This window comes from Cricetulus griseus, chromosome 2 (genome assembly GCF_003668045.3).
Source record: "Cricetulus griseus strain 17A/GY chromosome 2, alternate assembly CriGri-PICRH-1.0, whole genome shotgun sequence".
Classification (NCBI taxonomy): domain Eukaryota; kingdom Metazoa; phylum Chordata; class Mammalia; order Rodentia; family Cricetidae; genus Cricetulus; species Cricetulus griseus.
This window is the reverse complement of record NC_048595.1, coordinates 365,761,327-365,784,785: the sequence shown is the minus strand read 5'-3', so window position 1 is coordinate 365,784,785 and position 23,459 is coordinate 365,761,327. Positions and strand designations below refer to the sequence as shown.

The following is a 23,459-nucleotide window of genomic DNA, read 5'->3' as shown; positions in this document are numbered from 1 at the left end:
ACTAAGTATAGTCCTGTGTTGTAAATGCATTTATCTCTTAATTTAAAACAAAGTTCCCAGTCCCCATCAAGCAGCCCCTCCTGTTGTCTTTCTCACTTGCTCAAGGTGGCAACCAAGTTTTGGCGCTAGAGGCATTGTTGCAGTAACCTAACCTGGGGTTCCTGAAGTACCCAGGAAATGCTCTCTTCCCTGTGAGTTCCCTGGGCTCCTTAGGTATACTTATCCTTCTAGCCCTGACAGTATGGGCTTTAGGGTGTAACGACTGACTCTGAGTTCCCCCTCCAGGCCAGGGCTGGTCCCAGTCCCTTGTAGGCAAGAGGAATTCTTTGTGCATTAGCCTAGGATGTTCCCCTTCTCCAACGTTTAGGCTGAGGCCTGTGTACACTGCTTCTAGCAGTGACAGCACAGTTTCCTGACTCTTTGAGGAAGATCATCTCTCCCAATAACTGAATTTCAGCCTGAGTATGGTGACTGCACTTTTATAATCCTATCAACTGTGAGGATGAAGTAATAAGGTTGCTGGGAATTTAAAAATCAACCTGGGTGCCTCTCTTCTCTTCTCTTGTCTTCTCTTCTCTTGTCTTCTCTTCTCTTGCCTTCTCTTCTCTCTCCTCTCCTCTCCTCTCCTCTCTTCTTTTCTCTTCTCTTCTTGTCTCCAGTTCCTAATCAGACACTTTCTGTTCCATAGCCTAGACTCTCTAAGCCCAGTACCACAGACATTCTTTATCAGCCCATGGGTGCCAGGTGCTACCAGCAGGTATGCCTACTGATATTCATACATGACAAGTGGCTTCAAATGACTGCAGGGCCACTGTGATCACCTCAGCCCATTGCAGAGCCACCATCAGGTTTCCTCAGGATTGGTGGCCTAGGCTGAGGGTTCAGTAACCTCATAGGCCACCTCCATTCTAGACATCTTCAACTCCATTTTGGTACTGCTGACTGAGGGTAGCACAGTTTCTCTCCAAGCTGACATATGGCTCACCCAGCAAGGACCTAGATCACAGTCCTACCTACATCTTTCTGGGAGTGGAGCCCCTTGACTGATGCCAGATCTTGAGAGCAGTCTGTGGACTCCATTTTCTAAAGTTGACTTTCTGTAGCAAGCATACACTCTGTTTCTCAGTAGTGACACTCTGCCCCTATCAAGCATACTGTTGTCTTCTAGGGAAATCTCTGATCATAGTAGTGTGCCTGGGTGACAAAACAAGTCAGTCTTTTTGACATAGACTCCTTATTGGTATCTGCCAGGCTTTGCCTGTAACAAAGCTGACTCACATCTCTGTCTGTCTAGTCTTTCTAACCCAAGCTGGAGGGTAAGGGTTGGATTTGACACACCATTACCCAGAACTCTCTCAAGCTCTTGAAGCTCGGACCCTCAGAGCTCTTAGCAGTTTGGATGTGGGGTGGCTGTACCAGGTCAGGGCTGGCTTCTCAGTCCCTTAGCCATCACACAAAACTGGCCATGACACCAGCAAGAATTCATTCACATTCACACATAGAGATTTGGGGGTATACATTTTTCTCAGCCAGAGCTCCCAGAAGACAGCTCATAAAACACATACAATTAGCACTTCCTACTCAGAGTGATTGAATAATTGAATGGTGGGGCTCAGGAGATCTGTCCTCACTCTCAAAACCCATGAATTATTATTAATTTTCTTGATAGGCATACTGAAATAAAGATTTTGAGAGAAAAACCCCATACTTGGCTGTTGTCTTAACGTAAGTTATTTTATTACCAATAAAGACTTAGGAGTCAGATATTGGGGTAAAAACCTGATAGAACAAGGAAGTAGCAGAGGAGCAACTATCTGGCCTCAGTAGGCATGCCTCTCCACATGTCTCAGACCAAAAATAGAACACAAATCTTTAAATCCTTCCCTATTCCTCCCTGTGCTTCTCTATCCATCTCCCTGGGTCCTCCATACTCTCTACTGCTAATTCTTGTCAACCATTCACTGACTCCACCCCCTGATCCAAGGTTAATTTTATTAACACAGTCTCAGAGTTTCACAGTGCGGTCAAATGTCCCACAACAGTTGGTCACCTGGTCTGTATAGGCACAAGATACAATCACTGATGCCCTTAAGAAAGGGAGGCAGAAGGATCAGGCCTAAACCAAGGAATTCTGGTTGGCTACTGGGCACTACTAAGGATAACAAACAGGATTTCCCTGGAGCCCATGGTGACATTTCCATTTCAGTGACACAACACTTCTTGAACCTGTGGCTTTTGGAACTATTAGGGAATGAATGTGAGACACTTACAACCATTGAAGGTGTCACCATTTGTTACTGCATTCTCAGGGAGGGGGAAATGTGTTTATATGCAAGAGCCAGTGTAGTCCTCTGGATGACTCAATGGGCTTCTATCACCATCCCTAGCAGTTCTGAGGTGTATAAAATGAAACCCAGGGAGTCCCAGAGCCAGGACTAACACTCAGGCCATCTGTTATAAAACATCTGAGGTCAAAACATCTGAGGCCTGGGTAGAGATACCTCAGGGCCAGGTCTAGTGTTGCCTGTTGAACCCATCCTGTCCCTGTGTATCCACATGGTTCTGAACATTTGAGACTACAGAAGCAGACTACCCAGGGTCTAAACTCATAAAAAGCTTTGGTACCTCTCCAGCTGCCCCAACCAGCCACAGCATCCTCTTGAGAAGCACGGATTAATTTGTCATTTCTGTACAGAGGAAGAGCAGGCACATAGGAGAGATTTGGTGAGCTGATATGTTACAAATGACATATTGTGGCTTTCAGCTTGTGGAATGTCAGAGTGTAGGACACCCACAGAGTCTAGTAGACCCTTGGGAACACAGACATTATCCAACTGCCAATGGAGTTTCACCCAATAAAGAAACATCTGCTTCCTTAGTATTGCCTTATCTCAACCCATGGTCCCACAGAAGCAGACTTATTGTAAAAGCCCAACACCCCCCCCCCACACACACACACTAAGGAACAATGTTCACTTTGTAACTTCCAGGTCTGTAAGGAGTGTGCTGGCCAGAACTGTCTGGAGAGAGACGTAAGTCATTAGACACTGGCCTATGAAGGGTACTCATACACCCAGCGGAGATTATTGACCATGAACTTTAGGACCTCGTAACAACATTGTGTGTGATGCTGCAGTGGGTGTAGGTACTGTGAATGAAAACCCACCCAGCTATAGGAACCCTATGTACATTGAGAGCTACATCAAAGACCACAGGTAATCTCAGAGATGGAGGTAGACAGTGGAAGAAATTGCTGACTACGAGTGTAGCCTCAGCCTCACTGTCACTTCACTGAAACCCTAGGACACATCAAAGACAATATGGCCTTTTCTGGATAGCTGTCATCTGTCCCAGGCAGGAAGGTGCTCATGGCTCAGACCTCCCCTTTGCTCAGAGTTTGGGATCAGCATCTGCCTGTGCTTGAGTGTTCCATCTTAGACTTGGACGGCTCCTGCCCTTTGACCCTGCATCATGGCTATTTTGTGTGTAACTTGGTTGTGTTTATTGTAACCAAAGAGTCCTTGTCAGACACCTGCTCAAGTCTGCAAGTAGATTGGAACCCTTGAAGCTACACAATGTTTTTTTTTTCTCTTTTTGTCAATCTACCTTGAAGATGACAAGGGTGAAATCTAAATGACAGGAAATAAGTGGATATAGAGTAGATTGGAGGGCTTAAATTTGTTTCTTGTTCTAAAACATGAAGGTCCAACCTAACTGCTGAGGGTATATGGATGGAAGAGACCAAGAGTGCAGGTGAGGGAAGGGGCCAGGGATTAAATACCTGCAGTTAAGACACATCCCACCAGAGAAATGTCTTCCACGCTAGCCCTTTGGGGGCAAAGGAGCTTCAAGCAGTCTACACACTAGCTCTGTGTGTTATGGAAGCATCTTGAAGACATCCTGAGCAATACCAACCTTTCCTTTTTAAATATAACATTTTATTATGTATTGGAGAATATATCACATTATATATTTTTATCGTTTTCAACCATCACTCCTCCCCAACTCCTCCAGTTCCTCCTCCCACACATGTCTAGCTCTGTACACACACACACACACACACACACACACACACACACACACACACACACAAAGGATCTATTGGCTACTTCCCAGGGAAGGGAACACTTGACTTTTATTATTTTTGTTGTTGTTGTTGTTTTAGTGATATAGGAGGTGACTTGACTTCAGACCTTTTCTGACATCCAGGCAAAGAGCAGGTAGGGTTCATTCTATATAAAAGAGAACAAGGATCAAAGGATTCTGAGATAAGCTCAGTAATAAATGAGGAGGCAGTGATCCTGTGTAGTAGAAGAGCAATGAGGAAAATAGATCAGGATAAGGAGTGGGTGGATTATTCATAAAAAACAAGCAATTAATCAAACCCTGGGCTTAGAAAGAACTTGGGAAAATGAGAATGCCATCGCCCGTGGCAGTTTCACGAAGGGTAACTAACTGAGGAAAAATGATCTCTTTTTCAGGGTTTGGCTTAAGGGTAGCTTAAGAATTCAGAATTTCTGATTTGTTAAGAATGGTATGCCCCAGTTGCTTCAGGGAAGAATAGAAGAAAGGGTATGTGATAGGTAGCCTTTTAGTTGGGAGGGGTGTTAGAGGAGGATGGGAGGGAGAAGGGAACTGGGATTGTCATGTAATTCAATCTTGTGTCTAATTCAAATAAGAAAATGATAAAAAAAATAGTGTTATGCTGAGTATTTGAGTGAGAAAAATTGTTAAAGAGGCATAATCTACATTTCCACTAATTTTCCTTGTTTTAATTGCTATATGATCAACTACTTTCCAATTCTAGGTTACATTATAGGACATTTTAAGACCTGGATGTCAAGCATGCTGGTCAAATATGTTCATCATCTTGACAGCAGAGTCATAGAAAACTGGAGCTGCTGTGTTTCAGGTAAGATACTAGAACTGAGTGGGTGAATTTCTCAGGAAATCATGTCTCAGTTAACAGAAGTCAACAAAATTTGCATATTTAAGGGACTTTTGCAGATAATTTTTCTCACAAAGAAGCATGAACAATGAGGGGGAGTAGGATTTATATAGAGAGCAGGATAGAGAGAGAGGAAGAGAAGGAGATGGAAAGGGAAAGGGAGGAAGGAGAGTGAAGGGTAGGGAAAGAAAGAGGGAGGAGAGTCAGTCCCAGGCTTGTCTCCAACATACAGCAAGTGCTGGGATTTTGATGTGAACACTCTTTTCATCATGCCCATTATAGAGATGAGAAAATGAAGACTCCTCCTGGGACGTAAAAATTTATCCAGGGCTATGTCCCATTCTCCACTGTCCTGTTCTCCACTTTACCTGGCAAATGAGTTTAGTGTTCCTGGACAATTTTCTTATATCTTCCTAACAAAATGCAAATTAACATTTACTATTGTTTAACAATATCCCACATTGTTCAGTAATGTGCATTTTAATATATGATTAAATTTTGCATCTGAAATGAAATCTAAGACCTTTAAGATACTCTACTTCTTGAATCAGACCCAACAGTGCTTAAACATCCTCTGTCCACAACCTTGCCTATTTTTGTTTTTTGTTTCCTATTTTGCTGCCTTGTGTTTTATTACTAAAAAAAATCTCTTCATGCTTTTATCTTCCACATATTCTGTGTGTCTTCTTTAATTACTGTGGGGAGTTATTCCCAATCAGGGGTTGAAGGCTGAGCTCAAGTTAAGATATCACCCAGGAAGAACACTGTGGGTTAGTATCAGTGTTAATTTTAAGATGAATTTTAGTCGATTCCTCGGGTTCTTAAGCTTTACAATGCAGCTCTTTAATAGGAATTTGAGTTCTCATTTCTGCCTCCTCTTCCCTTGCTGAGTCTTGAAAGCATTTTAGGAAATAATAAGCACAGCATTTTATTGACCTTGTTTATTCATACGCTCATAAGTATCATGGTTATCTCAGTAACTGCCCTGGTCATTTTAGGGTTTCACTAGTATCTACTCTCTAGTTTATCGATCACTATTCACCATCTAATGCTATCCCTCCCCAACAACAAACATGCCCATGTGTAAAAGAATGGTTCCCAAGAAGGAGGGACAGGATCTGAGCACAGAGTGTGACCTTAAGACATTCTGGGCAAAAGTGATGGCAAGATAGTCCACCAGACCCATCCTGAAAAGCTAAAACTCAAAGCTGATTGAGAACTCTCTGACTTATCAACAAAACTATAAAGGCTTGATTACATCCAGGTTTTCCTTCCACCAAAGTAGGGGCACGGGGGTGAACAAGGACATCTCTGTGAAAAAGGCAACAAGGTCTGGAGTTTTTATTCTGAGTCAAGTTTTTGGTGGTTGGGATGTAGGAAGGAATACACACAGAGAACCGCAGCACCAAATGTAACCCTGTTCAAGGATGGGGTTATTTAACAAAACATGGTAGGTTGGAGGTGAGAAGAACCCCTCCTCTTCACCCTCTTCTTCCACATGAACCTCCACTGCAAAGCCATAGTGTACATCCCCCTGCATCAGGGCAGCTTGTGAGAATCCCTTGGTCAGCAGCATGTGGCAGAGTAGCAGTGTGACAGCCTCCAACTGAAGCCACTCATGTCTCTCATGCAGCTACTTCCAGGGAACCTGGCAACCACCCAACAACATTCCCATGCCAGTCTGCAGGGTAGGACCCGAACCACAGGCCAAAATGAAATGCAAGAGAGTGAGCCAGATGTCCTCTCATGGGAGGCTCTTTCACATCCTGATGGTTTCTGTGTGGCGGCAGCTGAGTGACAGCCAAGACTGCCCAGTCACTGCTGCCTCTGGGCCCAGTGGAATAAAGAAGGTCGGCTAAAGGCCCCAGTGTGGTGGACTACCGGCTTGGCTTGGGTGAGTTTTCACTTCCAAGGTGTCTTAGCGACAGCTCTATTAGAGAGTCCACATTGTGGGAGGTGGATTGAAGACATCACTACAAGAGAAAGTGGAACGGTGACACATTATTTCATGTGTGATAGTGGGTATCTCAATTTATGATGACAAATTAGTACAATAACTGCGATATGTGAGAAAGAGGAAATACAGGGGACAAACACAGGAAAGAGGAGGAACCCTCAATCCGGAGTCCGATTGTGGCATCTCACCAGCTGGGTGTCAACAATGGCTGTACAGTTCAGTTAGTGTTTGCCGTGAAGGCTATCAGCATGGACAATAATACTCTTTTCATACAGAGATGTTTCCTAACAAGAATGTTAAAACAGCAGTGAATCACACCTAATGCCAGGTCTTGCATGACCTTGAGTGTGACCTTTCTCCTTTCCCAGATATTTATTTTTATGAACCTCACAATCACAAGGTTACATTGAATATATCTTAACTTCCTGCACACCCTTAGTGATGCAGCATTTTACCTTGTCAGGCATAATTCTGAGCTGGCCCCTGCTCCTTGGGCACCGTCCTGTGAACTCATCCAAATCCTAGCAGGCTTTTAAAGACAATAGCTTCAGAACCCATCAAAATCATGTATGTCACTAATACAAAGACAATCAAGTGTGACCCTAGTTGGAACATGATTTTGTGCAAATCCTGTTCCTCTACCAAGAGCCTCCCTTCCTAGAAACCATACCCCTCTCACACCAAAATCTATGTGCAAAAACAAAAAACAAAACCAAAAAACCTCTCTTTAATAAACTCGAACTCTACTTCAGGCTGACACATTCTGAAATTTCTTTCTGTAGTGAAATAATGAATCCCAGTTTCACCTGAGTGGAGGCCTTGTTCAGGACTGTGGGGCTGTTGTCTCCTACTACACCATTGCTTATATGATCAAAAATTATATACGTTTACTATAAATACTTATAGATTGACAATATGCAGTTACTATTACAGATAGTGTAAATCGAAGGGGTAGTATACCACAGTGTAAATTGTGATTCTTATCAGTTAATCCTCACCATACTTAATAAGGAAAGTAGATCACAAGTGAACAGCCCAAGCCCCAATATCATTTGTCTTTTGTTTTCCATTTTCCTTCCCTCTGCCGACTTTCCTTTCCTTTCCTTTGCAAACTGTGACATCTCAAAGAGATGTGGAATGAGAGACTTGCTGAATGGAGAGCAGCAGATGTCAGAAATCCAGTATGGTTCTCCACTCACCTCTCAGCCATCAGCACAATTCTGGTTTGCCCCCAGAGGCCCAGGGACCACTATCCTGTCACCACTGCTGTGGCCAGGTTGAACAAGGTATCTTGACAGGATGTAGATCTGGGGTAGCACTCTCCTTCTGGTGCACCTTGATCTCCAAAGCTAAACTCTGTGCTCACAGGAAGCCCTAATTGATAAGATACAAGGGACCAACCCTTATTTTCTCCCAGACTGAAATTTCAAATTTTCTTCCATATATCTAAAAATTATTTCTTATTATACTTAATTTTCATAATGGAGGAAAATTCTATTCCCAGTTCTAGAAATCACCCTCTGGTAGGGTCAAAGGAATGGTTGGGGTAGAAGTGAAGGTAGACCTGGTCCCACCCTTCCATGGCACAGTAGAGTCAGGTAGTGTCAGGTATTGTCACTTGAATTGCTTTGGTTCCTCTGCAGGACAGCTGCTCACCTGTGACATGCAAGGAGGAGCCTGACACATATGTCTGTGCCAAGGGAATTGTGCTCTTCCAATCTGCACAATGTGCTAAGTACTGCCACAAATATTTCAGAAAGAACATGAACTTCAAGTTTTTCCATCATCACCTTTCATTGGGTCCCCCCTTGGAGTACCCATGACCACTGAGATCCCAGTTACAGGGCAGACTTCTGTGCCAGATAAACCAGGAACCACAGTACAGGCTCATCAGCCCTCGTACACACACACACACACACACACACACACACAGCCCTCTGTCAAGTCAGTTGTGTGAATGTAAATGGCAGTTTTGTCTTCTAGGTAATATGTCTATACTGGCTCGTATTATTTGAGTTCAAGCTTATTTGCTTCACCAAAACCTAATGACCAAGTTAACTCCTAATTTAAAATGCTGTTTCCTCATTTTAAAAATGCCTCTGCTTCTCCAGTCTGGAAAGGGTTAATCAGCATGGGGGAAAAAAACTTCAGCACCTTGCAGCCCTCTTACGCCAGAAGCTTGCCTAAGCACTTTCTATTTTTCTCTTTTCCATTCTCTTAAAGGACTGTTTCCCATAAGGCTAAGAATGGAACCTGTAGCCTCCCACATGGTAGGCAATGTCTACATTGAGGTACATCACCAGTCCATCACAAGGACTTCTTAAATGAGCCCCTGATGTCAGGAGGGAGAGGATGTCACATGTGATTAGAAGAAGCAAGGCATGGGCATCGTTCTTCCTCAAAGCACCCACAGTAAGCCCACTGGGATCCACAGGCCTCTGATGTTAACTGCAGTCAAAGACAGTTTGTAAACCAATGGGCCAAGTTCCAAAACACCTGTAGTCCCAAACCAAGTGGCAAGGCAGATTCTATCCAGGCTGCAGCATATTGGCCTGCTGCTGAACAGACGTAACAGAACGCCCCCTAAACACGGACCACAGCCTGTCAAGTGCTGACTTCTCAGGAACCTGCAAGGTGAAGACTGTTTGGGTCCTGGAATATGTGTCCCCAATGATTTGAGTTGGGACATTTACATAATAGAGCAATTCACATTCTGATTTGCACTGTATCTTCTCTATATACATTTACAAGACCTGGCCCCAATAGTTAGTGTAAGGCCAAACCTCACGAAATGTGGCCATTGAATCCCACCCATCCCTTTGGAGGAGGACCTGTTTCCACTGTTTGCCCACCCTTCCCTGTGGCTCCTCCTAAGACTGAGGGTTGGGTAACTGCACTGCAACCTATGACCTTCTGCTTTTCTTGGTCTCAATCTGCCCACGTGCTGTCCCAATAGACTGGTTCTAGGATGAAGACTAGATTCCTTGCACAGCCAAGGGAAACAAAAGGGACCCCCCTGTCCTTGTAAAAAGTATTTCATCTTACTTCACAGTGGAAAGAGTCTCATTAAGACTTCGTTAGGTTACATTGTAAGACTGAATGCTTAATGTCAGCCATTCATCCTTCTTTGTGACTGTTGGAACTTGTGGAAGAAAGCCCCAGGCATCTACCACAGGACAGTCTGGTTCCCTTCATGTTGCCCTGGACAAGACTGGGGATAAATAGAAACCCCACTTACCAAACACATGAGGATCTGCACCCAGAAGAAAGAAAACTTCTCCTCTTTATGGGGAACCTTTTGGAGAACTTCAGGCACTGCCCACCTTAGTCTGTCCCTACCGATGGATGAGAGTGTATCTCTGAGGTGCAAACTAGGACAGACACCCTCATGGCACTGAGGGAGAAGGCAGAGAGGAGTGACAGGTGTGTTTTTAAGGCCAGTCTCAAACTCAGATCTTTATATAAAAGTACAAACATTTATTGTGACTAAGGATGAGAATATTCTGTGGGTTTGCAGGCTGGCTTTAACTCAAAACAAATTGGAGCCACCTGGGAAGAGGGAATCTCAACTGATAAAATGCCCCCAGATTGGCCTATGGAAAAGCCTGTACTATATTTTCTTGGTAGATAATTAAGGTGAGAAAGACAAACTCTGTAGGCAGAGCCACTCCTGGGCTGACAATTGTGCTTGCTATAAGTAGGCAGGCTGAGCAAGCCGTGGAGAGCAAGCCAATAGGGCAACATCCTCCCTCCATGGCTTCTACACCAGTTCCTGACTCCAGATTCCTGCCCTGACTTCCCCAGATGAAGGCAGTTTGACACTCTGTCCGTTTAGCAGTAGTAGGTCCCTTCCTGAGGCCTCTGAAAGCCCCAGCTGTGAGTTGTGACCCACTTTATATTATCAGGTATGAGTTCCTCCTGTGGAGTGGGTCTACAACCCAACAAGAAAGCACGTGATTATCCCCATAGCAGTCATGCCTCCATTGCCCCAGTGGGTAATTCATTCCTGACAGGCAGACCAGTATTAGGAACTCATTACATCAGTGGCTGCTTACATGAAACCTTCTTTAGACTGGGTCCATCAATGTTCCACCACACACAAATCTTATGGGCACCTCCTCTCCCAGAGGAACTGGACAGTTAAAGGTTGCACGAGTGAGGGACTCATATTCCTCCATGACACAGCCACTGGGACATTGTTCATGCTTCAATGAATAAGCTCCATGTTCATTCAGGTAACCCTAATTAAATGCAGTGGATCTCTCTGTCTCTCTCTGTCTCTGTCTCTGTCTCTGTCTCTCTCTCTCTGTCTCTCTCTCTGTCTCTCTCTCTCTCTCTCTCTCTCTCTCTCTCACACACACACACACACACACACACACACACACACACACGTGTGGAGGGAGTAGGTGGGAGACAGGAATAATGGGAACAAGGGTGATCTGGAGGAATGGGGGATTAAGAGAAGATAATGGGGAGCTTTGATAAAAGATCATAGTATATGTGCATGAAATTATAAAAGAATGAAAGAATAAAACAAAACTTCTGAGGAGATTTCCATGTGTGACACAGAGAAAAAGAGAGCAACTATGAAAGAGGAGAGAGCGGGAGAGAGGGCTGGCAGTATGAGTACGCCTACATAGACACATCAGTCCATCTCTGTCCTGCTCTGTCCTTTCTGCAATGTCTGACACTTCAGGCTGATAAAGATCCATCCTGGGGAGCCCCAGATCAATGTAGGCCTGGGCAAGCATCCTGCAAGTCACAGCCACTACTGCCCATGCATCCCGCCCACCTTTACAGACCAAGCAAGGTCAGTCCAACCGCAAACAAGGGACTGTAAACTCAAGGTGTATGGGAGCCTGGGACCTGGGACCTGCAGAAAGTAAGTGGCAGGCAGATGTTGGGGTGGGCAGTCGTTGGGGGTCACATATGTGCAAACACCTATCTATGCACTCAGGGCTGTATGTATCTGTACCCACACTGCAGCAGACACCATCAGTCATTGTTGGGCACACATGATCAAAAACATACACAGGTCATGGGAGGACGGGAACACAGCCCCCAGAGGGAGAACATTCACTGGTTGCCTTGGTCTTGTCTAGGTTAGGGTGCCTAGAGTTCCTAATGGGATGCCCTGGTAACCCAGTCAGCCCTCATCTGCTCTCTCAATAGGCCAGCCAAATGCTAAGGTGAACCTGAAACCAGCCATTGCTGCCCAATACCATAATTAATGACTTGGGAGACCCAGCTTCCTCAATAGCTTGCCTTGCCCTGCCCTGCCCTGCCCTGCTCTGCCCTGCCTTGCCCTGCCCTACCCTGCCCTGTCCTATCTTGCCCCATTCACCCCTTCACTTCACATGCCCCAGGACAGTTAAGGACTCTCATTCATAAACAGATCCACCCCTCCCTCCCTGTACCTCCCCCATCAAAAGGGAAGGCAGGCTCCGGGTTGGGCAATGGCCAGGGAAGGGCAATAAGCGCCCTGCCCCTAGGCTGTGCAGCAATCCTGTCCTTAGGTGAGAAATCCCATGGAGCTGCAATAATAGCATAGCACTTGGAAGTCCCACACCAGGACAATTAGCCACAAAGGCACAGGGGCAAATGGCTGGCTATACAGTCCTGGCTTCCATGTAGGTGGACAAAACACCCCTGTGCTTCGTTGTATGCGAGAAGGATGCCCACTCCCTTCCGTGGATCTCCTGTGTCTCCATCTCTCCGCCCTGCCACTCCTCCCTGGCCTTTTTCCTCCTGGTACCCCTCCTCCCAGCTTCACTCCCTCCTTTCTCCCCCCTCTCCTCTCCTTTGCCCTCCCTCGCCCTGCCCTCTCCTTCCCTGCCCTCCTCCCTGCTGTCCCATGGTTGGGGCGGGTGCTCCACCGCCCCCGCCACCACTGCCACTCCACCCCTGGTGCAGCGGGAGGCTACAGTGATAACTGTTGTCGCTGCCTGGAATCCCTGTGCTTCTGTGGATCCGGTCCTCTGCTCCCTAGCACGCTGCTCGCACCGGGACCATCCGGTGACCCTGCTGCCTGCTGAGACCCGCTTAGCTGAGTCCTTTGAGCCCTCCGGGCGGTGGGGCCATGCAACCCCCTGGTTGTGCAGCGCTCTGGGTGCTGCTGCTGGCTCAGGTCAGTGAGCAGGTGAGTAGCTCAGGGACCAGCAGAGTAGCTGATGGTGGGAAGTGCATTCCTCAGGTGGCTGGGCTCTCCAGTCCCTCATTCTCTCTGAGGTGCTCTCTCACTTCTTCTGGCAGACACCTGCGTGTGCCCTGGGACCCTCAGCTGCAGTCTCTGGGAGTCCAGGAGACCAGCAGCCTCCGCCATCCTCCCGGACGGACTGGCTGGAAAGGCTGGAAGCCGAAGGTAAGTTCGCGAGGTGGGGAGCTCTCGGATCCTGGCAGGTAAGCACTGGTTCTGCAACCCCCTGAAACTGGTCTGTAAGTCCCTGGGGGCTCAGAGCTTTAAAGATGCGATCTTGCTTTTTCTTTACACTGTGAGTTCCTGCTCACAGATGACCTGGTACCAATATCTGCATCATGTTTTCCCGCAAAACGGTAATGACTTGCCAGCGTTACAATGGAGAAAGGGTTAATATATCTGAATGTAGGCAGACTCCAGATCACCTTATATATTAACATAACAAACCTATCCTAGGCAGCATAGCCCCCCTTCCCCCTTCGTTTCTTTCCCACCGAAGCCTTCTCCCCTTTTGACTGTCACTGCGGGAGACAGAAGGTGACCACATTAGTATCACTAGCAGGAGGACTTCCCAAGGCATGTTCATTCCCTGGGCTACCTGGGGCATGAACTCGAGTCCTAGTCTTCTGCAAGGTACAGCTGCCCGGTGTGGTTCACAAGTGGCTTTGGCTTGTGAGGTGTCTCAACAATGACGCCTGGTAACTGAGAAAGCAGGCTAGCACTGGTCGTTAGGAGGTTCTAGTCCGCACTGGTTTCGCAGCAGCACCAGCAGGATGTTACCCTTATAGTGTCCTTTGCCGGGACGAATTAGCTCGAGGGTGTTAGCAGGACTGGCGAGCAGCGGGGTAGCCAGGTTTAATCTTCTTGGTGGGTTTTCGGAAATTTTACAGGATTAAACAATCGACACTTTGAAAGTGCTCGCCATCGCTTTCTTCAACATGGTAAACATACAAGAACTGAATGTGCACTTTGGATGCTGAAATCCTCCCTTCTGAATACGGAGGGGGCAGTTAGGACTCTGAGCACCACTGGAGGGCGCCAGACGCAAACAGTCCAGTGCGTTAGAGCAGTTTTCTCAGAGCCTTTGCCCTAAGAAAGTTGTGTTTGAAGCCCACCTTCTGTCACCTTTATTTCCACCTTGCTTCTGCCTCTCTCCGCATTCTGCAGCATCATGACCTATTGGAGGTGTTACTGCTCTAACTCCGGACTTTGCTCTATTTTCAGAATAAAATCATGAAAATTCCATAGGGACTCGTGACGTTTTCGGCATTTATTTTATTGTGTGTGGAGGGTGCAGGGTGCTGTGGAGGTCAGAAGGCAACTTGTGGGAGTCCAGAGATCAAACTCTGGTTGTCAGGCTTAGCGTGGAGCAGGCTAGGCAATCCAGCCAGCACACCTGGGACATGTTTATTGCACTAATGAAGGCTTTTCTTAGATGATAACATTGTAGACAGAGCACTATTCAGGAAGAGAAGATGAGCTCACTGCCTGAGGCTACAAGCCTCTCCCTGCCTGGCATCTTAGTTCAGGATCCTAAGGGCAGTGTTTCCATGGCAGACACTTACGGACCTGATCAGAGCATCCAACAACAAGAGTGTGAGTGATTGCCAGGGTGGTGCTAACTTAGTGGAGACAGGACGCCTGCACACCTCCCTCCTGGTGCTGTCACCCCTTAGTTATCAGAAGACAAAGTGAGAGAATGGACAGCAGTCACACAGCAGAAGCAAGATGTGGCAGAACAGAGTAAGAGGGCCAAGAGCACTGCATGACCTTCCGGTCTGCATGTGGTGGAAAGCCCGGTCTCTATGATTCCTGCTGATTGTTTAACTAACTCCTTAGAGCTATGAGTTTGGCCAATTGTGAGACTTGTAAGGGTTCTTGCTACTTTGCTGGGTGTGTGAAACAATTATGCAGTAGGAAAGAGAGCCTCACGTGATCCTCGAGGCAATGATGAATAACTAAAATGAGATAAATCTGATCATCAAACCCGAATGTATTGATTTACTTTTTTGATGACTACTGCTTTTTATTATTTTTATTGCTCAATGGTTTTCTTACATATTTGTCTTTGTAATAACATCCATGGTTACCCTCAAGAGCATAGCATAGATTTTTTAGCTCTTAAAAAATCCTTGGGCTTCCAGATCCAAGGCAAAGTTCAGAAGTTCTTTAGCATTTTAAAGGGAAGGGTTGCTAGAGAGATGGCTTCCAAACTATCCAAGTGTTACTGCTTTTCCAAAGGTCCTGAGTTGGGTTCCAACAACCTAGGTGGCTCACAGCTACCTATAATGTCAGCTCCAGAGAATCTATCAATCTATCAATCCTCTTCTGGCACCTGCACTCACAGGATACTCTCTCTTCTCTCTCTCTCTCTCTCTCTCTCTCTCTCTCTCTCTCTCTCTCTCTCTCTCTCTCTTCTCTCTCTCACACACACACACACACACACACACACACACACGTGCATGCACAAAAAAATACTTTTTTTAAAAGCACTTTACCAAACTAGACATAAAAGATACATGTTTGTGCTTGTATATTCTACGTTTACAAGACTTATTGTAAACTTTTAGACCTATTGATCCTGAGATAGAGCAAGTCCAGGCTGTGCTCATGAAGTTTTTGAGGCTTACAGCAGGGCATGGGGCTCTGACTCATGGTGTGTGTGATTCCTGTGCGTGGATATTTCTACTATGGCCAATTTCAAACAACCCGTGTGAACACATGTGAGGAGTGGGTATTCCAGACCAGCCTTCATAGGAGTGTTTGCTGTCCTCTCTACTGGGTGTCCTCTGCTGACCTGGCACACTCACTGGTATGCCTGAACTTCATGCCATCATTCCCAGATGGGAGCCTCCTCACACTTAAGGTTGTGCTCAAGAAACCTCTTGTGTTCAAGCCACAGGGGTTCTGAGTCAGGGAGCCCTTTGTGAGCTTTTCCTCGTGGTGAACATCTGCACAGACCAGGCATTATTTAAAAGATTATCAAACTGCAGGAATCTTGTCTCTTTTTAAATCACAAGTTGTTGGTTTGGGGAGTGATTATCTTCACACATTAAACAGTAAGTTAGGTTATACCTTTCATTTCCCTGCGGTTATTCTTTGGCTTCTCTGATCCAGCAAGTACAGACCACCACTGCATCCCTTACCCATTCACATGCATTTGCAAGTATATGATTCTAGGCATGACTTTCTTGATAAAATTAAGGTTTTTCAAGCCCTGGCGGGAGGAACACTTTGCTCTTGAGGGCCTATACTGTCAATGCTCATCGTCCACCAGCCTCCATAGATGCAAGAGCAGAATTCTCCTTTTCCCCCTTTTGTGACAGCTAAGACCATCTCCACAGAGAGCAGGTCACTTTCCTGAAAGCAGCAGCCTTGGTGAGACCACTCTGCTACCTGGAAGGCAGATCCCAGCCACAGCAAAACATTCTGTCCCAGGTCCAGCACACAGTTTCTCCTGAGTCCTGGCACTGACCATTCCAGAGAGTTAAATAGAATGAAATGAACTGTATTTAAAAACAATTATTAAATATCAAAATGCTCAAGGTCTACAACCTAAAAGTTTGGGAACATTTAAAGCTCCCTTGATGCTTAAGTTAATGAGCCCGTGGTGTTTATATCAGGGTTCTCCTGGATGCTTTTTCTCCCTGGTGTCACACTGGTCATTAAATCTTCTCCAGTGGGAGTGTTTGCAAATGTTTATCAATGCTACACACCAGGCCACTCACCCCAGGCAGCTGGTTGTCAGACATTTATCAAAACAAGGCTTGTTTATATAAAAGGAAATTATCAATAGTTGCAGGACACAATACTATGTGCCCCCTTCTCAAATGAAACATATTATCTCTCCTCCAAAATAAAGGCCACAAGAATATAGGTTTTATCATTGGAGAGTTCTTCACACTGTTAGACAATGGTCACTTCCTTATCTATTGAGTGGCATATTTTCATCATATCTACTGGTGGGCTTCACAAGGGCTTTTGCACGTGAGTGTACACAGTCACTCTCTCACCCGCTCCTTTCTACCATCTCTGCCTCTCACCAGTCTCATTCAATGCCCAAGGTAGTCTCACTTCTAACTTAAATATTATATATGAATATAAGAGCTACACATCTGTGGAAAATATAGGCTCCACATTAGAGAAAATATGGTGTATTTGTTTTTCTGGGTGTATTTATTTTACTTATTGTGATGATCTATGGTTACACACACACATTGTCTTGCAAGCAAATAGCTGTTTTGTTTTTTTTTTACCTCTTCTCGTGTGTGTGTGTGTGTGTGTGTGTGTGTGTGTGTGTGTGTACATGTGTCTATCATTTTCCATATCTGTTCACTGGGTGGCCAAGATGTAAGCTGATTGTGTGAAAAGTGTTTGGTGTCTCTGAAGTATGCTGGCTGAGAACTCACCGGGCACATATTGAGGAGTGGTATGGCTGGATGATATAGCCATGATCACCTTTCTTTGTACAATGGAGCTCACTAATTAGGTTTACAACAAGATTGGTGCCACTACCTCTGCGGGAGGGGGGAAGAAGAGATATGGGGGACTCCCCCATGAGGAGCCATGTGTGGTAGCCAACACCACCCCAGCAGACATGCCTGTCCCACAGTTCACAGAACAGTGGAGGTGTCAGTCTGAGGAATGTTCTTTGGGGAACTACAGTGTGCAGACTGAGTATGCATCCTCATTCTCACTTCAGATTTGCTCAGTCCTGAAGTGCTTGCCTGTCCCCCCATCACCGTGTCTGATCCTTACACCCCTACACATAGTATGTCTTACCCCACCACAGCTCAATCCCCTGTCTGATTCCCATGTCCAGATCAGGGAACCCTCTGCCTCTCTCATCTACAGGCTGCTGCCCAGCCCAGCTGGGTGTCCTCACTTGCTAGACCTGTAGATTAAGCTCAGGACTGGAGAAACAGGGAGTTCTTGGAGCAGAAGCCTTGATCTACCCTCTGCTATCTAGCAGGTGCCATCGTCTTTCTGTCCTTGTGTTCTCACTTAGCATGGTTGTCAGAAGAACACCCCAACAAGTCACCCTGCCTTTAAACTCCAACCTTCTTCACCTCTCCTAAACCCAGCTGCTGTCTGTTTCTTCTGTTCACCCTGTTTATTGCTTGGCAGAACAGAACAGCATCAGACAAGTGACTGTGTCAACTCTAAGTTGGTGGTAAGTGCCTGGATATTGCTTCTCTATAGTCAAATAATACTTTACACTCAAGTTTAAAAAGTGTGCATTTGTTCATGATGAATCAGAAGAGGAGCCCTGATGACCAACATGCTAGTGGAGCTACCTCTAAGAACAAACATGTTTATAACCCAGGGAGGAGATGTGTGCTCAGAGCATTGGAAACAGTACAACTCCAAAGGTGCTTGGTCTCGAGTCTAAAGGATGATCTGCCTGCCGCATTGTCAGATTAGATCCTCCTAGTCCCCAGGCTTGGAGTGGTGTGCTTTGCAAAGACACCTCACAGTGTGTTCAGAGGAAATGCATGAGAGCATGCTGACATGCTATTTTTTAGCTACTAGAAAAAAGTGCAGGCACAAAAGCCAGCTAACACTCATATACAATTGAAAACACACACACACACACACACACACACACACACACACACACACACACACAACCATGTTTAATTAAATATTTAAAACACATAAACCAAGCTAGCTAATCTCAAACTAAAATATTTTTTTAACCTTGGCCTCAACAAAGCTACCTTGGCCACAGGTCTCAGCTGATAACGTGGCTGAGAAGCCAGCTGTGACCCTGATCTAGAAGCCCAGCCCTTGGCTCCTGCCCTCCTGGAAATAGCCCGCCTAGATTGTGGACACAAAAGAGATACTGTAAATGCTGGTGAAGTCCTGGTTATCATCTTTAAAAGTAAAAGATGATTTTCCGGAATAGCAGAAGACAATTTGATGTAAATAGGGCCGTGGTGGAGCTCAAAAATGAACCCCCACCACCACCACTGTCTTCTGAGGGTGGTGACTCTGGGTGCAGTACTAGATGACTCTGTGGTCTTAACCCTGCAAGTCTGACAGTATCTTAGGGGGTTTCTTTCACTTTAAACCAAAACACCAATAAGTGTAGTGGTAAGACCTGACCCAGAAACATGCCACTGATGGTGTCATAAGAACCCAGATGGACAAAAGGGAAACTCGGGCAGCAGGAAGGTCTGTGGTGGTTCAGTATCTCACATTCAGTATATGGTGACTGTCTCTCTACAGTAATCTGCAAGTCCTAGGGTGTGTCTCTAGTCTGTATTTCCTCCTGTGTTTTCAATGATTTCAGAATTAAATAAAGAGCAGGAATATCTATCGTGTTTTTTTTTTTCCTTTTAGTTATGGCACTCGAAGCCAAAATTTCTTGTCAGTTCAGTATAGGTTTTTGTACAAAATTTAAAGTGTACAAAGAAAGGAATGTTTTGCAACTATCATAACACATAAGATCATCTTTCCAATTCCACCCAGTAAGAAATGAGAGGCAGGGAATTCAACATCCACCTAGTCTCAAATCCACAGGGAGAAGTAAGCAACAGAGCTAGATGAGGAAATGATGAGAACAAACTTCAGGTAAATCTCCACTGCCCACACTTTATTCCTGACACAGCAAATTCTGCTATACATAAAAGAGAGAGCAAATGCCACATCAAAGAACAGCTGCTCTTTCAGGATTATATTCCACTACTGACAGAATGCCTGCTACATGTAGTCTATCTGAGGTTCCTCTCAGAACTCCGGGATTACCAGCCTCCTCTCCTTTCTCAATTTCAGAGTATGACCTGGTGTCTGCCTACGAGGTGGACCACAAGGGATATTATGTATCCCATGACATCCTGCACCACCAGCGGAGGCGAAGAGCAGTGGTCCAATCAGGAGGAGATGCCCTGCACCTGCGCCTGAAGGGCCCCAGACATGATCTCCATCTAGACCTGAAAGCTGCCAGCAACTTAGTGGCTCCTGGATTCATGGTGCAAACTCTGGGGAAGGGAGGCACCACATCTGTGCAGATGTTTCCACCAGAGGAGTTCTGCTTTTACCAAGGCTCCTTAAGGTCCCAGGGGAATTCTTCAGTGGCCCTTTCTACCTGCCAAGGTTTGGTGAGTACTGACAGCACAACTGTCCACAGGGAGTGAGGTGCCAGTGGAGGTGGGAGAGAAGAGGCAAAACCAGGTTCCCTGAGACCATTTTCACCTGTTCTGTTACCCCAGGAGACATTTTTGTGATCTGTGACGTCAGGTGGAAATTGCCAAGTAACTCTTTAAAATTTTCTGTGCTCTTTTCTTGGGCCAATAGAATGGTGTCTACCCCCACCCCTTTGTATTCAAAAAACAAAATGTAAGAACATGTCTGTTTGAAAGAAACACATAAGAAATTGTGCCCATGTCTGAATACATTAATGGTTTGTTGTTGTTGTTGTTGTTAGTTTCGTGTGTGGTACCACACTGGAAACTTTAGAAGTCGTCACTGTTAGAACCAGTCACAGTGTTAATGACTTGGTTGTCTTGGCTATTTGGTGAGTTGTCTGAGCCCACTAGAATGGTGTATCTGCCATCTCAACAATGGCTGTGTACTTACAAATCAGGGCATTCATCCATGCTGGGGCCATGCTGGTCCCATCAGACTATGAGTCTATCTAAGGGTTTCCCGGTCTCTGAATATCTAAGCAGAGCTTCATCCCAGCTTCAGGGAGTTCAGAACAAAGGAGCAAGTGTTCAAACTTGGATTTTCTGTCTTTAGTTGTTTGTCTGGTTGCTATGACAAGATGCCCCCCCACAAAAGCGAATTAAGGAAAAGATGGTTTGTTTTGTCTCTGTTTTCAGTTCAGTCCATCATGGGGGGAGGCCACAGTGGTAGGGCTTTGAGGCAGCTGGTGACATTACATCTACAGTCAGGAAGATGAGGGAGATGACTCCTGGTGCTCAGCTGGCTTTCTCCTTTGTGTGCAGTGTAGGCCCATAGAATGGTGCCACCCAGAATTAATATGAGCCTGCCCACCTCAGTTAACCTCATCTAAATGGTCTGTCACAGGCATGGCCAGAGGTATGTTTCCATGGCAACTCAATCCTGTCCAGTTGAGTAAATATTAACTCTCACCACCAGTATCCTTTAGGCTCACACAGGTAGAAATCTGGATGGATATTTTTTTTTACTTTGTTTATGTTAATTCCACATTTTAAAGAAAAAATAAAAATAATTTAGGGGATTGAAAATACATGGAGTCAAAGTGTTTCTAGGTCTTGAGGAGGTTAAAGATTTAGTATAATATCTGGGCATCAACTTCTCCTCTAGGAAAGACTTATGCTGAATTTTCTCTTTAGAAAGGGAGATTTCAGTCCCTGTGTCTCATAAGAAATCTGTATATGTGTGTGAGAGTAGGAGATGCCAAATGATTGTTCACAGCCAGCTCCTTATAGCACATACAAAAGTAAAATGTTTTAAAAATGCTTTTAAAACATTAATATTTTCTCTTTGGTGAAATCTGATATGACTTGATTTCATGATTGCTTCTATTTGTAAGAAATTTTGGTTAGCTAGTAGACAAAGCAGTGGCCCAAATGAGGGGGATTGTTCAGCATTCTAGTTAAGCATGAAGATACACAGGTGATTTATTTATTCCACATTACCAAGAAAAATAAATATTCTGCAATTAAAGACCCTAACTTCTCAGGTAATACACACACACAAAAAAATTAAGATATCCTTTGCTTTCTTCCTAAGAAACTTAATCCAGAAAAGGAAAATGTTTGTGAGCTCTGCCTTTCAGAATTTAGCCACCGTGGGTTTGTCCATAGAGATTGGGGAAAGTACTTCCTGTCAGCCCTGGGGATGAAGATACACTGATGATCTGGCTGTTCCCAGCAGCAGAGCCATCCCTAGTAGCTTAGTTATTCCCTGGAATCTGCCCCTGAGTCTAGGTAGCTGACAGTAGTTGAGATGTTTAATTGTCTTTGAATTTGATGGGAGTTAACAGCAAAACTTGTAAACATGCATTGTTGGAAGATAGAGAAGTGATAAAGGGTAGACCAGAAGGCTTCTTCTTGGCTACAAACAATGGAAGTTGATAATGGGACCATGAGAATGTGATTTACACTTGAGTTTCCAAAAGCAGAGTGCAGTTTTTCTTTCTCTCCTAGCAAACAAATTAGAGGTGTTTAATGTAATACAGGATACATCAAAGGCATTTTTCTTTGGTTTTTGGAGACAGGGTTTCTCTGTGGCTTTGGAGGCTCTTCTGGAACTAGCTCTTGTAGACCAGGCTGGTCTCGAACTCACAGAGATCCAGCTGCTTCTGCCTCCCAAGTGCTGTGATTAAAGGCATGAGCCACTACTGCCCAGCCATCAAAGGCATTTTAAACAAAATCACACATGTCTTCCATCTTTAGACAACACAAACATTCATCTGGTCCCCAACAAACTGTATGCTGGCTACTTTTATATCAGCTTTAGAGGAGCCAGAGTTATCCAAAAGGAGGGAACCTCAATTGAGAAAATGCTTCCATAAAATGCAGCGGTAGACAAGCCTGTAAGGCATTTTCTTAATTGTTGGGGGGAGCTTCCAGACCACTGTGAGTGGTGCCATCCTTGAGCAGGTGGTTATGGGTTCTATAAGAAATCAGGATAAGCAGGTCATGAACAGCAAGTCAATAAGCAACACCCCCGCATGGTCTCTGCATCAGCTTCTGACTCCAGGTTCCTGCTCTGAATTGAATTCCTGTCCTGACTTCCTTCAGTGATGAACAGCAACGCTGAAATGTAAACCAAATAAACCCTTTCCTCCCCAGCTTGCTTTTGGTCATGGTGTTTCATCGCAGCAGTAGAAACCCTAATTAAGACAAGCTGTCAAGTCTGTTCTGCATTTCTGATTGTGGTCACCCTATCTTTCAAATCTGCACACATTGAATGACAGCTCCTTTCATGTTTGTTGTCATATTAACCTCATATTCAACTGAAGTCAATGGTAGATATCCGCTCTCTGATGAATTCTCTATGTTTATTTGCTGATTATATTGAGGATACAACCAGTGCCTCCCTGATACCAGGCAAATTCTGTTCCCTATGTAATGCCTAAGACTTGAGCTGAGATTTGCACAGGTTTCTTCCATTGGCCCCACTGATGGTCCTCACTAATGGGAGGCAGGAAGCCAAAGAAGCCTTTGCCCTATTCTTGATGTGAAGCCAGAACTCTCTGATGTGCATCCATGGTAATGATGAGATTTCCTCCCTTCACTGACAGTCAGCAAGGAGAGGGAAACCGTAAGCTCAGTTAGGCCTCTGGGTTAGGTCTGTGATGGGATTTTGTGAGGTAAGAGAGAGAAGCTGTTGTTAACTAGATGATGAAGTCAGGCTTTATA

The 23,459-nt window shown here is 45.2% G+C and overlaps 1 protein-coding gene across 1 annotated transcript in view; it reads left to right on the top strand.

Moving 5' to 3' along the window:
- The first annotated feature begins 12,984 nt into the window (after positions 1-12,984).
- Adamts16 (ADAM metallopeptidase with thrombospondin type 1 motif 16) overlaps positions 12,985-23,459 on the top strand; it is a 106,419-nt gene continuing 95,944 nt past the window's right edge. The window contains exons 1-3 of the mRNA XM_027400125.2: positions 12,985-13,044; positions 13,158-13,259; positions 19,881-20,204. Of these exons, the coding sequence (XP_027255926.1) occupies positions 12,985-13,044; positions 13,158-13,259; positions 19,881-20,204 (486 nt within the window). The remainder of the gene's footprint in view (positions 13,045-13,157; positions 13,260-19,880; positions 20,205-23,459) is intronic.